Here is a 14,831-nt window from a genome sequence, read left to right as displayed (position 1 = left end):
CCAAAGTATTGGAGTCTCAGCTTTAGCATCAGTCCTTCCAAAGAACACCCAGGACTGATCTCCTTTCGAATGGACTGGTTGGATCTCCTTGCAGTCCAAGGGACTCTCAAGAGTCTTCTCCAACACCACAGTTCAAAAGCATCAATTCTTCGGTGCTCAGCTTTCTTCACAGTCCAACTTTCACATTCATACATGACCACTGGAAAAACCATAGCCTTGACTCGATGGACCTTTGTTGGCAAAGTAATGTCTCTGCTTTTGAATATACTATCTAGGTTGGTCATAACTTTCCTTCCAAGGAGTAAGCGTCTTTTAATTTCATGGCTGCAATCACCATCTGCAGGGATTTGGGATTCCCCCAAAATAAAGTCTGACACTGTTTCCCCATCTATTTCCCATGAAGTGATGGGACTGGATGCCATGATCTTTCTTTTCTGCATGTTGAGCTTTAAGCCAACTTTTTCACTCTCCTCTTTGACTTTCATCAAGAGGCTTTTTAGTTCCTCTTCACTTTCTGCCATAAGGGTGGTGTCATCTGCAAATCTGAGGTTATTGATATTTCTCCCGGCAATCTTGATTCCAGCTTGGGCTTCTTCTAGCCCAGCGTTTCTCATGATGTACTCTGCATATAAGTTAAATAAGCAAGGTGACAATATACAGCCTTGATATACTCCTTTTCCTATTTGGAACCAGTTTGTTGTTCCATGTCCAGTTCTAACTGTTGCTTCCTGACCTGCATCTTGGTTTGGGGAGATTCAAATCTGGAGGAAATGCCGCTTCCCAGAGACTATGCAAAAGACCAATAATAAGGTTTTGACTTTGTTTGCAGTAGTAAAGGGAAATTGTAGAATTCCAAAATCAGCTATGCAAAGATTGGAACTGATACAGTATTGGAGCAGTATTGGAGAAGAACACTGAAAAAGAGTGGTGCTGTGATGCACAAGGAATATTCGCATTGCCCTTATTTTTGTTGTGGTTGTGTTCTTGAGGTAGCTTTTCTCAGGAAACAAGTATTCTATGCCTTGCAATGCTTGTGCTACATGCTTCTGACAGTCTCATGGAGATTAGGTTAGAATTTGTGGAGTATTTTTTGTGCTCTTGAGAACAGGCCTTCCTTCTGATAATTCTAAAGATGTTTCAAGGCTGTGTTCCAAAGAAATATGTAGTACTTGGCACTGGCAGTGTGTGGTTAAGAGCCAGTGCACACCTGGCTGGTTGCCCCAGCAGTAGAAATTTGGCCCATGGAAAATTATAGGCAGAATTGGTGGAGGTGCAAAATAAAAGACTTTTGTGGTATGAGACCTAATGATCCCAGCAAGCTCTACCTACCTTCTAAGTGTTGTTTTAAAACACAGCTCAGGGTTCTCAGAGGAATGTTTGGTTCATGACTGTGCAAATTTAGAACTTTGTCTTATATCACCAGCTATGCTTTTTTTGCGTGTTGGTTTGTTTGTTTTTCTACATTTGAAGGGAAATGCTTTAATTCTTCAGCATGGAGGTGACCCATCTATTTTTTCCCAGGCATCTAGGGTCTGATAATCAAGAGACTTGGTTTCACCTTTCCTTTATGTGGGCATGGAGCACCCCAGCCTCTTTTAAACAGGGCTCATTCAGAGCCAGGAGAAACTGTTCTGTATCTCTTGATCTGTACACCTGTTTCCTTAGCCCAGTCATCTTGGAAGAATCACTAAGCTATTAATGCCTCTAGTATAATTTTAGGTGGCACATGCTATGGAATTTTTCCTCCTTCCCCCATCAAATTAGGAAGACTTAGGATACGGAAGAGAGTTGTGAAGGTTCTTTAGGAATTTTACTCAACTGTGGAAGCTTAGCAAACTCTTGGAATTCTCATGGTTTTAATTTCCCTGAAAGGTCTTTATTCATTTTGTGTAGTATATTCCTAAACAAATATCATTGCAAGAGCAGTGATTTCATCTCTAGACTTACATCTGGCAGTTGACCCTTTAGGGAATCCAACCAAATTGTTTTCCAGTTTAATAATGAATGAGGTGCTAATTATTCCCATGTTGGACAAATCATTTGACTTTGCCAGAATCTCCCATTACAGCTGTGTTCTCCATTGTTGTATTAACTTACAGAGCATAGTGTAACTCAAGCCCACTAAATTCCTACTGACATTATCTTTTGTTAGCTAGGCAGATGGAACCCTGAGTGTCTCTGAGTAGACAGCAAGGAATTCAGGCCTTGCAGATTTCCTCTTCTTATAACTGCTTCTGGCTTTATTTTCACCACCTGCTTGTAGCTTCTGTTTTGGAACTGACTGAGTCAGGATTAAGGCAGAGAGAAGGTCAAGAGCTTGCTAAATCATTTTCCTGGAGATATATGAATGAGATCAGTGTGAACCAATCAGTAGCTAAGAGTTAAGAGACTAGTGTTGAGATATAGGGAGCAGAGTACACAGAGAAACAGCCATAGTAACAAGACCTTGTAGAGAAATTCTGGAAACACACAGGGTTAGAGAGAGAGTTCTGAGCTGAAGGAAGAAAACTGGCAGTACACACCCTGTAACATGTGAGTGTTTGTGAGTTGTAACTATTAATTAAAAAAATAAATAAATTAGAATGTAGGCCACCAAACAAGTGGTATTGCTATGAAATTATTTCCTGTGATTTTTCAAAATGTGATTACCACTCCCAATGCAAATTGCCTCCAGAGCTGGTGGCAGGTCATTTTTTTGATTCTTTCATGCATAACAAATATTCGTCCTTTGAGGTTGGATTTGATTTTTGGGGGGGTCTAGAAAAAGAGGGGTAATTAAATGAGGCAATGCTGATTTTGGTCTCCAATGCAGTGTGATTATAAAGTAATGGGCCATTTGCTGATAGGCATATAAACTGGCCCCAAAGGCAACTCCAAGGGGAATTTTTTAAATGTTTTGAGCAATTGCCACATATTTGGAATTATCATATACTCTTCTTAGGTCATTGCTTTGCAGGACAGTGTTTGTTTTTAAAAAATCAATAGCAAGCTGATCTCACTGTATTATAATCATATTTCATGTGATCTTTCTTTCATATTTATTTCTATAATTAAAAGCCAAACATTGGCTGGCCTGTTCTCGCTGGCCTGTAAGATTTTTAGTCATTTGATCTATCTTTTTTCTTTGTCCTACTTGTTTCTAAATGACACGGTGAGAAGAACAGAAATATTGCCTCTGAAAATATGCTCAGAGTTCTCTTTACTCCTGTTATCTATGAAAATAAAATCAAGCAGTTGTAGGGATAAGATTTAAAAAAAAAAAAGATATTTTAGAGTTCATGCCTGATAATTTTTAATTAGGTCTTGGTTTCTGGAGAATCAGTATAACCTGGTGCTTTAAAAAAAAAAAAAATTAAAAACGTGCTTGGGGGAAAAAGCATTTGCCTTTAAATCATTAGACATGCTGACTCTGTGTCCTTCAGTGCACAATGGTGCCTGACAGGCAGGTAAATAACATGAAGCTTCCTTTAGAAAAATCAGTTATAAATATTCAACTCAAACCATCTGACATCTCCCTCTGACATGTAAACAAGACTGTCCAATAGAGGAAGAGGATGAGGAAGCCAGTCTCACGAGATGACACTGATGAAATATGCGTCCCCATTCAGATAACTCTGCTTTTGTCATAATAATTTTGTTGTTCTGGGAGAGGTGGTTTCCCTGGCAGCTGCCTCTTCAACCTTGTGGAGGAGGATTAGTGGAGGAATGGAAAGCTTACACAGTGACTGAATCTACTCCCTAGATTTCTAATTAGCTTTCAATTTCTCAAGTGAGTCCAAAGCTGCATGAACACAGTGCTGGTATTTGTTACACATGGGGGTGTATGTTGCTTTATGTTACCCAGCAAGCTCAGCAGCATTTTTCTCCTTAAAAGAGTTTTGATATTAAAAGCCACATTTGGATCTGCATAAAACTTTTTTTGTTTAGAATTTTAGAAAACATAAACAGTAATAATAGTAACTACAATATAAATGTATACATATAAATTATAAGAAAAATAGGGGGAATACGCAAAGAATATAAATAAATGGTTCTCAGGGAATGAATTACAAGTGGCTAATGAACAAACATATTAGAAGATGCCCAATCTCATTGTTAAATAGGCAACACAGAAATGTAAGACCATTTTCTTCCAGTCAGATTTGCAATATTTTAAGTATCTGATATGCATAGTCACTTCAGCTGTATCCAATTCTTTGCGACCCTTTGGACTGTAGCCCACCAGGCTCCTCTCTCCATGGGATTCTCCAAGCAAGAATATAGGAGTGGTTGCCATTTCCTCCTCCAGGGGATCTTCCTGACCCAGGGACTGAACCCACATCTCCTGTGTCGCCTGTTTTGGCAGACGGGTTCTTTCCCACTAGTGCCACCTGGGAGGCCCTTGTTCTAACAGCTGCTAAGTCACTTCAGTCGTGTCCGACTCTCTGCGACCCCATAGACGGCAGCCCACCAGGCTCCCCTGTCCCTGGGATCCTCCAGGCAAGAACACTGGAGTGGGTTGCCATTTCCTTCTCCAACTGTACTAACAGCAGTTTAGCCCAAAACTGTTGGACCCAGTCAGTGATGAAACAGACAGGGGCCAAACAGGAGGCCTAATAGGTCATCACTGGTCCACAGGAGAGGAAGGCAACATTTGGAGTGAGGGCTGCAGACTGTGTGACTTTCTTCTGATTGGTTGGTGGTGAGGCAACTGGGCAGTGCTCCAGGAATCTTCTGCTCAGCCTGAGGTTACCATCCTCCACTTGAGTGGTGGCCCCAGTTCTGGAGAAGAACTCAAAGAGATTGTTATGCATATTCCTTGAATAATAATAATAAATAACTGATAATATCAAGTATTGATGAAAATGTGAGGAAATAAAGCAGTCATACACTGTGAGTGTATAAATTGGCACACTTTGAAGGGTTGAAACTTCAAAACCAAAAGTACATGGTCAATGACACAGAAGGTCCATTTCTAATTATGTATCCTAGAAAAATACTTACACATTTGCATAGAGTCATTTTATGGATGTTCATAGCAGCATTGTTTACAGTGAAATATTGGGACACATATTTGTATATAAGACATAAATCAGGATCTCATATACTAACTCAGAGTAGTAGTTTTCTTCAGGGAGTGAAGAGAGTCCAGCATTGGGGGTGATTCTCAAAGGGACTTTACCTAAATCTGTAACAATCTATCTTTTAAAAGAAGAATACATTAATGTATTACTTGTATGATCAAAAACGTGAAGCAAAATAGGTCTTTTGCTGTTCGTGGTAATAGGTAGTTTTCACAGCTCTGGTTCAGACTAGTTCGGCTGAGGAGACAGGGCTGTGTTACCCTATCTGCCCACCCCATAGTGTAAGGGAGTTGTGACAGCCCACAGAGGCTTCATGTGGTGTCTGTTCAAAAGCTCCCATGGAAGCTGGCTTCTTCCTACCGAAATATGTGGCTAGTTCCAGAGGAATAATTAGGGTCTTGGATAAAATGGATTTCTGCTAATCCCTTTAGCCCAGATCAAGTCTCATCAGGACTCAACTTTACAAACTTGTTTGACATCTCACTGGCCTCTAATATAATATACCTTTGTTAAAAGACTGCTCATCCCTAATAATTTGTCAAGAAGGATGTTGTCTGCCCTGTGAAATAAATATGCTTAATGACTAAAAATAAAATAATGCATGTGATTATATAGTTTATATTCAGGAATATATATTATATTCAGGAGCACACATACATATATCCACACCCTTGAGAAGTTCTCCATTCTTCAGAACCTATATTTCTAAAGTTCTGGAGAATCTCAGTTTTCTTAAAACTGTATTGCCTACCCAGTGAGACACTGTTATTTCTCTTCTGCTGCTGCTAAATCACTTCAGTTGTGTCCGATTCTGTGCGACCCCATAGAGGCAGCCCACCAGGCTCCCCTGCCCTGGGATTCTCCAGGCAAGAACACTGGAGTGGGTTGCCATTTCCTTCTCCAATGCATAAAAGTGAAAGTGAAGTCGCTCAGTCGTGTCTGACTCTTCACGACCCCATGGACTGCAGCCTACCAGGCTCCTCCGTCCATGGGATTCTCCAGACAAGAGTACTGGAGTGGGTTGCCATTGCCTTCTCCTATTTCTCTTCTAGTCTTAACCTAATTCTTGTGACATTCTAAACTCATGATCTTGCTTCTTCTACTGGACTCAGTATCGCCTCCTGTCTGGCCAGAAAGCACATGATTGATACAAAGAAAAAACAAACAAACAAAATGTGTTGTTTGTACCAGGCAAACAAGAGCACAAGATACAGCATCTGACTTCGCATCAGCAGAACTTGCCCTGACTGTATTATGCTTCTAACCTGTGCTGTTTGGTTCCAGGAGCTCGTGTGAATGCCAAGGACAACATGTGGCTGACCCCGTTGCACCGGGCTGTTGCCTCCAGAAGTGAAGTGAGTGATTATCTTATTTAATCTAGCACCTCCAGTTTCTAGAAAGAGAGAAATGCTTTCTGCTGAATTAGGGATTCTCACTGGTGAGCAAAAGGCTGTAATGCGAGAGGGCGAACAGCTGTTTATTTAAGTACCTCCTGCGTGCCCAGCATGATGTTAGGGGCTGCCTGGGGTGGTCCAAGATGGCATCATCCTTGACTTGAGTGAGTTCTCAGTCTGGATGGGATGCAAACAGGTGAGTAGATCAGTACAGTGTCATAACTGAATTGGAGGAAGAAGCAAATAACTGTCTTCTTGAATAGACGAAGTCTTCCAAGACGAGACATCAGTTAAGCTAGTCCTTAGAGGATGTGTAGAGATTTACAAGGCCAAGAAAAGGAGAGAGGGCTGAGGCAGGAGAGCAAACATGCTGAAGAACAAGGGTCATGGCTGTGAACAATGGTGGGTTCAGTTGGATGTAGCTGGAACATGGGGTTAGTAGAAGGTAAGTCTGATAGTAGAGGCTGGGTCAAGTAGCAGAATCCCGGGTATCCTCTGAGCAGGGGGGAGTGTTGACAAGCAGAGATAAGTGTAAACCTGACAGAGTTTGGAACAAGTGAGAGTGAGATGGCAAAGAACCCCCTGGGTTAATGGTGACATCGTTAATCAGTTCTGTTTGAAAGTGCCGAGTTTGGTAAATATGTCACCGAAATGTAAGCACCATGACAGTAGGGATCTGTGTTTTGTTTCTTGATGTATCCCAAGCCTGGTACATTGTAGGTGCTCGGGAAATAATTATATTTTGAATGCTGGAAATTTGGGTGAGGATGGCAAATATGTCTTAATTGGAGACATTTTGTCTGTTTACATTTAAAGTAATTATTGATAGGTGTGTTCTTACTGCCATTCCATTAATTCCTTTGGTTGTTTTGTAGTTTTTTTTTCTTCTTTTATTCTTTTCCATTGTGATTTGATGCCTATATTGAGTGTTTAGATTTTTTTCTGTTTTTTTATATGTATCTATTATAGGTTTTGGGGCTTCCCAACTCGCTCAGTGGTAAAGAATCCGCCTTCCAATGCAGGAGACACAGGAGATGCAAGTTTGATCCCTGGGTCGGGAGAGCCCCTGGAGGAGGAAATGGCAACCCACTCCAGTATTCTTGCCTGAACAATCCTGTGAACATAGGAGCCTACTGGGCTACAGTCCATAGGGTCACAAAGAGTAAGGCACAGCTGAGTGACTGAGCACATGGAACATTATAGGTTCTTGGTTTGTGGTTACTATACACACACACACACACACACACACATTTATATTGATGATCTCAAGTTTTATATATGTATGGGTCTTCCCAAGTGGTGCTGCTGGTAAGGAACTGCCTCCCAGTGCAGGAGACGTAGAAGACGTGGGTTCAGTCCTAGGTCTGGAACATCCCCTGGAGAAGGGCATTGCAACACTCTTCAGTATTCTTGCCTGGAGCATCCCATGGACAAAGGAGTCTGGCAGGCTACAGTCCATGGAGTTGCAAAGAGTCAGATACAACTGAAACAACTGAGCATGTATATATGTATGTATATATATATGTATATTCACACATATATATTGATGATCTAAGTTATATGCATGTGTATATATATACACACACATATATTAGTGATCTCTTAAGTTCAAACACATTCTAACACCCCTACGTTTTTATTTTCCCCTGTTATGTTTAATATTTCTAACATCATGTTTTACATTTTTTTGTGTCTCTCTTAACTACTTACTGTGGATATAGATGATTTTCCTACTTTTGTGTTTTGACCTTTCTACTAGCTTTATAAGCGATCTACCTTTCATATATGTTTGCCTTTACACATGAGATTTTTCCTTTCATAATTTTTATATTTCTACTTTTGGCCTTTTCTTTTTCACTAGGAGAAGTCCCTTTAGGATTTCTTGTAAGGTTGGGTTAGTGGTACTGAATTCTTTTAGCTTTTACTTGTTTGTAAAATTGTTTATCTTTCCTTCAAATCTGAATGATAACCTTGCCAGGAAGAGTATTCTCAGTTGTAGGTTTTTTTCCTTTCATTGCTTTGAATATATAGTGCCACTCCCTTCTGGCTTGCAAAGTCTCTGCTGAACGTCAGCTTACTATACATAGCTGGTTGCTTTTCTCTTACTATTAATTTTTAGATTTTTAATATATTTTTAAAAATTTATTTTATTGAAGTATAGTTGTTTTACAGTGTTGTGCTAGTTTCTGCTCTACAGCAAAGTGATTTAGAAATAAATTTTTTTGTCATTTTAGTTATAGTATGACTTGATGTGAACCTCTTTGGGTTCCTCTTGTTTGAAACTCTGGATGTCCTTTTGGATCTGGATGTCTATTTCCTTCCCTAGGTTAGGGAAGTTTTTAGCTATTATTTCTTCAAGTAAGTTCTCTGCCCCTTTCTCTTTCTTTTCTCCTTCTGGGACTCTTATATTGCAATGTCAGTATGCTTGATGTGGTCTGGAGGTTTCTTAAAGTATTCTTATTTCTTTTAATCCTTTTTTTCTTTTTTATGTTTAGCTTGGGTGATTTCCACTACTCTTCCAGATCACTGATTATTCCTCTGTATCATCTAATCTACTATTGATTCCTTCTAGTGTATCTTTCATTTCAGTTAGTATATTCTTCAGCTTTGTTTGGTTTTTCTTTATATTTTCTAACTCTTAAAATTCTCCCAGTTTTCATCCATTCTTCTTTGAAGTTCACTGAGCATCTTTTTTGATGATCAAAAAATGATCATTTTTGATCATTAGCTTGAACCCTTTATCAGTTAGGTTGCTGTCTCTACTTTTGTTCTTTTTCTGAGGTTTTGTCTTGTTTCTTCATTTGGAGCATATTTCTCTATCTCCTCATTTTGCCTAATTCTCTGTGTTTATTTTCCTGTACTAGGTAGGTCAATTACATTTTCTGATCTTAGAGAAGTGGTTTTATGTAGGAGACGTCCTATGAGATCCAACACCACTTTCCCTTCTGGTCACCAGAGCTATGTGCTCTAGGGGTACCCCCATCTGGGCTGTGGGTGCCTCCTCTGATGGAGCCAGGTCAATTATTGTGAGCTTTCTGGGAGGCAAGGCTGGCTCCAAGCTTGTTTAGCTGTGAGGTTCTACCTCATGTTGGGGGCCCACTGGAGGATGTGGTAAGCTCCCCAAGCGGTTGGCTGTGCAGCCTGTGGGCTGTGGAGCTGGTGCCAGTGGGCAGGTAAGCCCCCAGCACTAATAGGCTATTGGAAGGACTCTAAACTGGCACTTGCCAGTGCTGACATCACGGTAGAATGAGCTCCCCCAAGGACATACCACCAGTGTCCTCATTCTCAGGTGAAGTCCCAGGTGCCTTCTGCCTCTCAAGAGGCTCTCCAAGAATAGCAAGTAGGTCTGACCCAGGCTTTTTTCAAGCTACAACCTCTGCACATGCTCTTTAAGAGCAGTCTGTTTCCTAAGTTCTCTGGCTCTCCTGAACATAAGCCCCACTGGCTTTCAAAGCAGAAGTTCTGGGGACTCATCTTCCTGCCGCAGGATCCCAGGCTGCAGAGCACAGTGTGGGGCTTGGACCTCTCGCTCCTTGGGGAGGACCTCTGTGATCATGATATTCTTCCCATTTATGGGTTTCTTACCCAGGTATACGGGTCCTGCATATACTACATCTTGGCCCCTCCTGTCTTTCTTGTTGTAGTCCGTTCTTTATATCTTTTGTTGGGGAAATCCTTTCTACAAGTCTTCAGATCATTCTCGTGGATGCTTGCTCTGTAAGTAGTTGCAGTTTTGGTGTGCCTGTGGGAAGAGGTAAATTCAGGAACTTCCCATTCTGCCATCTTGGCTACAGCCCATTCCTCCTTTTTAAAATTAGATCCTATATCCATTACTTTCAGTTCAGTTCAGTTCAGTCGCTCAGTCATGTCCGACTCTCTGTGTCCCCATGGACTGCAGCACACCAGGCTTCCCTGTCCATCACCCAACTCCTGGAGCCTACTCAAACTCATGTCCATTGCGTCAGTGATGCCATCCAACCATCTCATCCTGTCATCCCCTTCTCTTCCCGCCTTCAATCTTTCCCAGCATCAGGATCTTTTCCAATGAGTCGGTTCTTCACATCAGGTAGCCAATGTATTGGAGTTTCAGTTTCAGCATCAGTCCTTCCGATGAATATTCAGGACTGATTTCCTTTAGAATTGACTGGTTGGATCTCCTTGCAGTCCAAGGAACTCTCAAGAGTCTTCTCTAACACCACAGTTCAAAAGCATCAACACCACAGTTCAAAAGCTATTACTTTATGCCTCGTCTAAATAACAGGTGGGGAAAGCATACTCAAGGTGGGAAGACCAGAGAAGGTTTGGACTGGTCTTTTGGAGTTTGACTATTAGAACTTGCCAAAGAAGATACATGAGTTCAGCGGGCATATCTGTCTGTTGCTTAGATTGGCAAACACTGATATTCCTTACACAAATATGTATTAAAAGCCATTTCTTCTTTGAAAGACTTATAAACCCTAAATTGTCTTTAAAACCTCTTTGCATCTCAAGCATGGATAATTGATCCCTCTCAGGGTTCAAGGCTCAGGGTTCAATCAAGGAATGAGAACCACCATGATAAATGCAGATATTTATTATAGGAATTAGACCTTACACAATTGTGTGAGCTGCTGGGGAAGTTTGTTTATTTATGTAAAGCTATCCTCTTGGTTTCTGTGTGGTCCTAAAGTCACTGTGGGCCAGCAATTGAAAAGAAAACCTAGATATGAAATGGGGGAAAATAGGGACAACCTGGAACCCCCATCTGTCTCTCCTTGCTCAGCATTGCCCATGTGGGTGTCCTGCAGAAGAAGCTGTGTGCTTCACCTCTGAGCTCACACGTGCCTGGCCCGGAATAGGAGTAATTGAAGAAGATGTGGTAGGATCTGAAGAAGCATCAACCTGGTACCATCCTGTGCCAACACAATGATGCTACTGGTCACTGGCCCTGTGCACAAGCTGCCATAGCACTTGGCACCCAACACACCATCAGTCTGTAATTTCATGGTTCCCTTCCAGAACATGCAGCTTTCTCAAGGGGCCAACCCTAGATGGAACAATACAGTGGAGGGAATTCCATGAAATGTAGTTCAGCTTGGCTAACGTGGAAGAACAATATAAAACTATCATTGAAATTGTTATTCTGTTTTATTAAAAAGATTGTCTAGCCAGTAAGTTCTTGGCAACGAGTGGCATGCCTGTTGTTTGTCATTGTATATTTAGCATCTCGCCTGCCCAGGAAACCATTGTTTTTTGAGTGATTCAGTAAAGATTGGGTTTTCCATTTAACCTGTGTTGACCTGATTCTCTGTAAAACTGCTAACGTGGAGCTAGTACACTGCGCAGAGAATGATGGTGGCAACCATCTTTCATGCATGGAACATAAACTAACTTGAAGTTTGTTTATGGGAGTATCGCACTAAAAGCAAGTTAAGCCACTGGATCCTGCAAAATCAGAATGAGTTCCTAAAATAGCATGCAACACAGATTATCAGTTTAAGTCAGAGATATCAGTGTACATCAACATTTCTGAGCCTTCTTTCCATCAGGCAAATTTCTTGTTTGGATTTCTGTGACTAGGAAAAGAATGTTCATTTGCTGAATTCATTTCCTGAGCCTATTATAGCAATAGGAGTATTAGGTCATAATATTGATTAAACACCCACCCATGCTTGAGATTGTAGAAGCTCCTCTGCAAACAAGAAGGTAAATCAAGACATGGTCATAGCCCTTGAAAATTGTTCCAAATAGATTGGTTTGTGGAGATAAATCTTTAAGACTTACTTGGTGCTGACCAGGCTGTGTTGTGTACTCCCTTCTTGGCCTAATCCCCACCCTCCTCCTACCTCCACCCCACTCCACACCCACTCCCTGGTGTCCCCAGGGAGACAACACCAAACAGGAAATTAGAGCCAAACAGCATTGTCTTCTTCCTGACTCCCTGAGGCTACCAACCACCTTCTCTTTCTCTGACTGCTCCCACAGCTGTGAAGAAATAGAAGCGTCTCTTACAAACTGTTAAAGACATTTATTTTGCAATGCTAGGTAACATACATGAGCAAGATTTTGGGCTGCCAGGGAGAATTATCTGGAGTGTTGATGTAAATTATTTCACATTATTTCCCCTGTTAATTCTCGGTGCTTTTTTGTTTTTCCTTGGAAAAGAACAGCTGTGTATAAAGGAGTGAAATGCAAAGAAACCTGGGGGGTTCCACACATGTTTATTGAAGCCTGTTCTGTGTGGGCCTCAAGTGGATGTGAAGTCTCCCTTCTTAGACATTGTGTTGAGGGCAGATAGCAGGTAGACAGCCAGCACACAACCAGTAGAAAACCATAGAGCCTACTGTGGTGTGTGTCCAAATGTGACTGGCCTTTCACACATGTGTTTTCTTCTCTAATGAACTGAGGGGCTGCACCAAAGGATTTGCTAAACTTGTCACTTTTCTGTCCCAGAGGCTCTTTTGTGGTTAGAAATATTGAAAATGGTTGTATCCCATCTTTGGGGTGTAGAATTAAGAATGTTGTGTTCAAATTAGTATTGTCATGATGAATATTTATTGAGCAATTACTGCTTGCTAGGCAATGTGCTAAGCACTTTCTGTACATTATTCCTTTTTAACCTCTGAGTTAATTACGCTCTGAGTCTGACACTGTTATTAATCCTCATTTAGGAAATGTGGTCTCAGAGAAGTTAAGCAACAGAGCTTAAGACACCACAGCCAATGAGTGGAGGAGGGTGTATCCAGAGAACCTGTTCTCCTAACCACTGTGGTACACTGCTGCCCTCTCATCACGTGGGCATCCCTAGGGATACTTGTTCAACTTATAAAGCCTATCTATTTTTGTATCTGTGCAGACAAATGTCCAACAGGTATAAAGATGTTTTCCAGATCTGAATAGGAAAAACATCTTATAGCTTAAAATTTAAACATCATGTTTTTCCCTTCCCTCTAAGAAACACTGTCATTTTGGGCTAAATGCTAAAAGGAGAACTGGAAAAATTATATGGGAGACTAGAATGTTGTTGCTTTCCATAAATTATTTTTATGATGATAAAAAGATGATCACATATAGAACATAGATTGTAACTGGGATGGGTAGAAAATAACCATCTTATAACCTATTTGAAGGTAGATGAGTAGTATTCAGATTTAGTGTGCATTCAGATAATCTGCAGTGCTTGTTAAAAGTACCTGTTCTAACAGTACTACATGTAGATAAATACAAGGACCTACTGTATAGCATAGGAACTATACTCTGTAGCCAATATTATGTGTGTGCATATATATATACAGTTCAGTTCACGCATACAATTGCATATGTATATGTTGTTGTTTAGTCACTAAGTCGTGTCCAGCTCTTTTGCAGCCCAGTGAACTGTAGCCTGCCAGGCTCCTCTGTCCATGGGATTTCCCAGGGAGGATTACTGGAGTGGGTTGCCATTTCCTCTTCCAGGAGATCTTCCTAACCCAGGGATTGACTCAGGTCTCTTGCATTGGCGAGCAGATTCTTTACCACTGAACTAGTAGGGTAGCCCTTATTTATATATATATATCAAATGGAATCACTTTGCCTCAAACTAACACTCAAACTAACACCTCAAAATCAACTATACTTCAATTTAAGAATTTTTGAATAAAGTCACATGCACACACAGACACACAAACGCAAAGTACATGTTCTAGAACCTCACCCCCAGTGATTCTGATGAAGCCTATAATTGAGCCCAGAAATCTGGGCTTAATTCAAAGAGAAAATTCTGATGCTTGTGGTCTACATTCCATACTTTGAGACCTGAGATTAATGTCTGGGAATATTTTAGTATCTGGCCTTCCCAAAGTTTAGAGCCACTGGTTCTTGAGTAGTTTGAATTCTTTCACATCCCCAAGTCTCCCCTTTATACTACTGTTTCTTAGAATAATTTTACTCTAATAATAATTATAATGATACAGCACACATTTGGTTTAATAGTGGTATTTTTAGAATAATCTGAATAATTTGAACAAATTAGGCACCAATTTATACAATTTGTACAGTATATGAAATTGCTGTAGTCAATAGAGGATACAGGGTAAAAGCCCCAACCAATTATTATTTTACAGTAATAGATTAAATTTCTTCTGGACTTGAGTACAGCCTCAGGGACATTAACACACATAAATGTCTTGTTAATTTTTGCATATTATTATTTAGAGAATTAGTTATTCATTCATGTGGAAAATTCTGAAAGAGATGGGAATACCAGGCCACCTGACCTGCCTCTTAAGCAACAGTTAGAACTGGACATGGAACAACAAACTGGTTCCAAATAGGAAAAGGAGTACGTCAAGGCTGTATATTGTCACCCTGCTTATTTAACTTCTATGCAGAGTACATCATGAGAAACGCTGGGCTG

The 14,831-nt window shown here is 40.6% G+C and overlaps 1 protein-coding gene across 5 annotated transcripts in view; it reads left to right on the top strand.

Moving 5' to 3' along the window:
- The window catches only part of ANKRD44 (ankyrin repeat domain 44), a 314,767-nt gene that overhangs the window by 168,573 nt on the left and 131,363 nt on the right, over positions 1-14,831 (top strand). For all 5 annotated transcript variants that reach the window (XM_010860893.1, XM_010860891.1, XM_010860892.1 and 2 more), the window contains one exon: positions 6,348-6,418. In XM_010860893.1, the coding sequence (XP_010859195.1) occupies positions 6,348-6,418 (71 nt within the window). The remainder of the gene's footprint in view (positions 1-6,347; positions 6,419-14,831) is intronic.

This window comes from Bison bison, unplaced genomic scaffold, assembly GCF_000754665.1.
Source record: "Bison bison bison isolate TAMUID 2011002044 unplaced genomic scaffold, Bison_UMD1.0 scf7180017864471, whole genome shotgun sequence".
In the NCBI taxonomy this organism is placed as follows: domain Eukaryota; kingdom Metazoa; phylum Chordata; class Mammalia; order Artiodactyla; family Bovidae; genus Bison; species Bison bison.
This window is presented reverse-complemented; position numbering and strand designations above follow the sequence as displayed.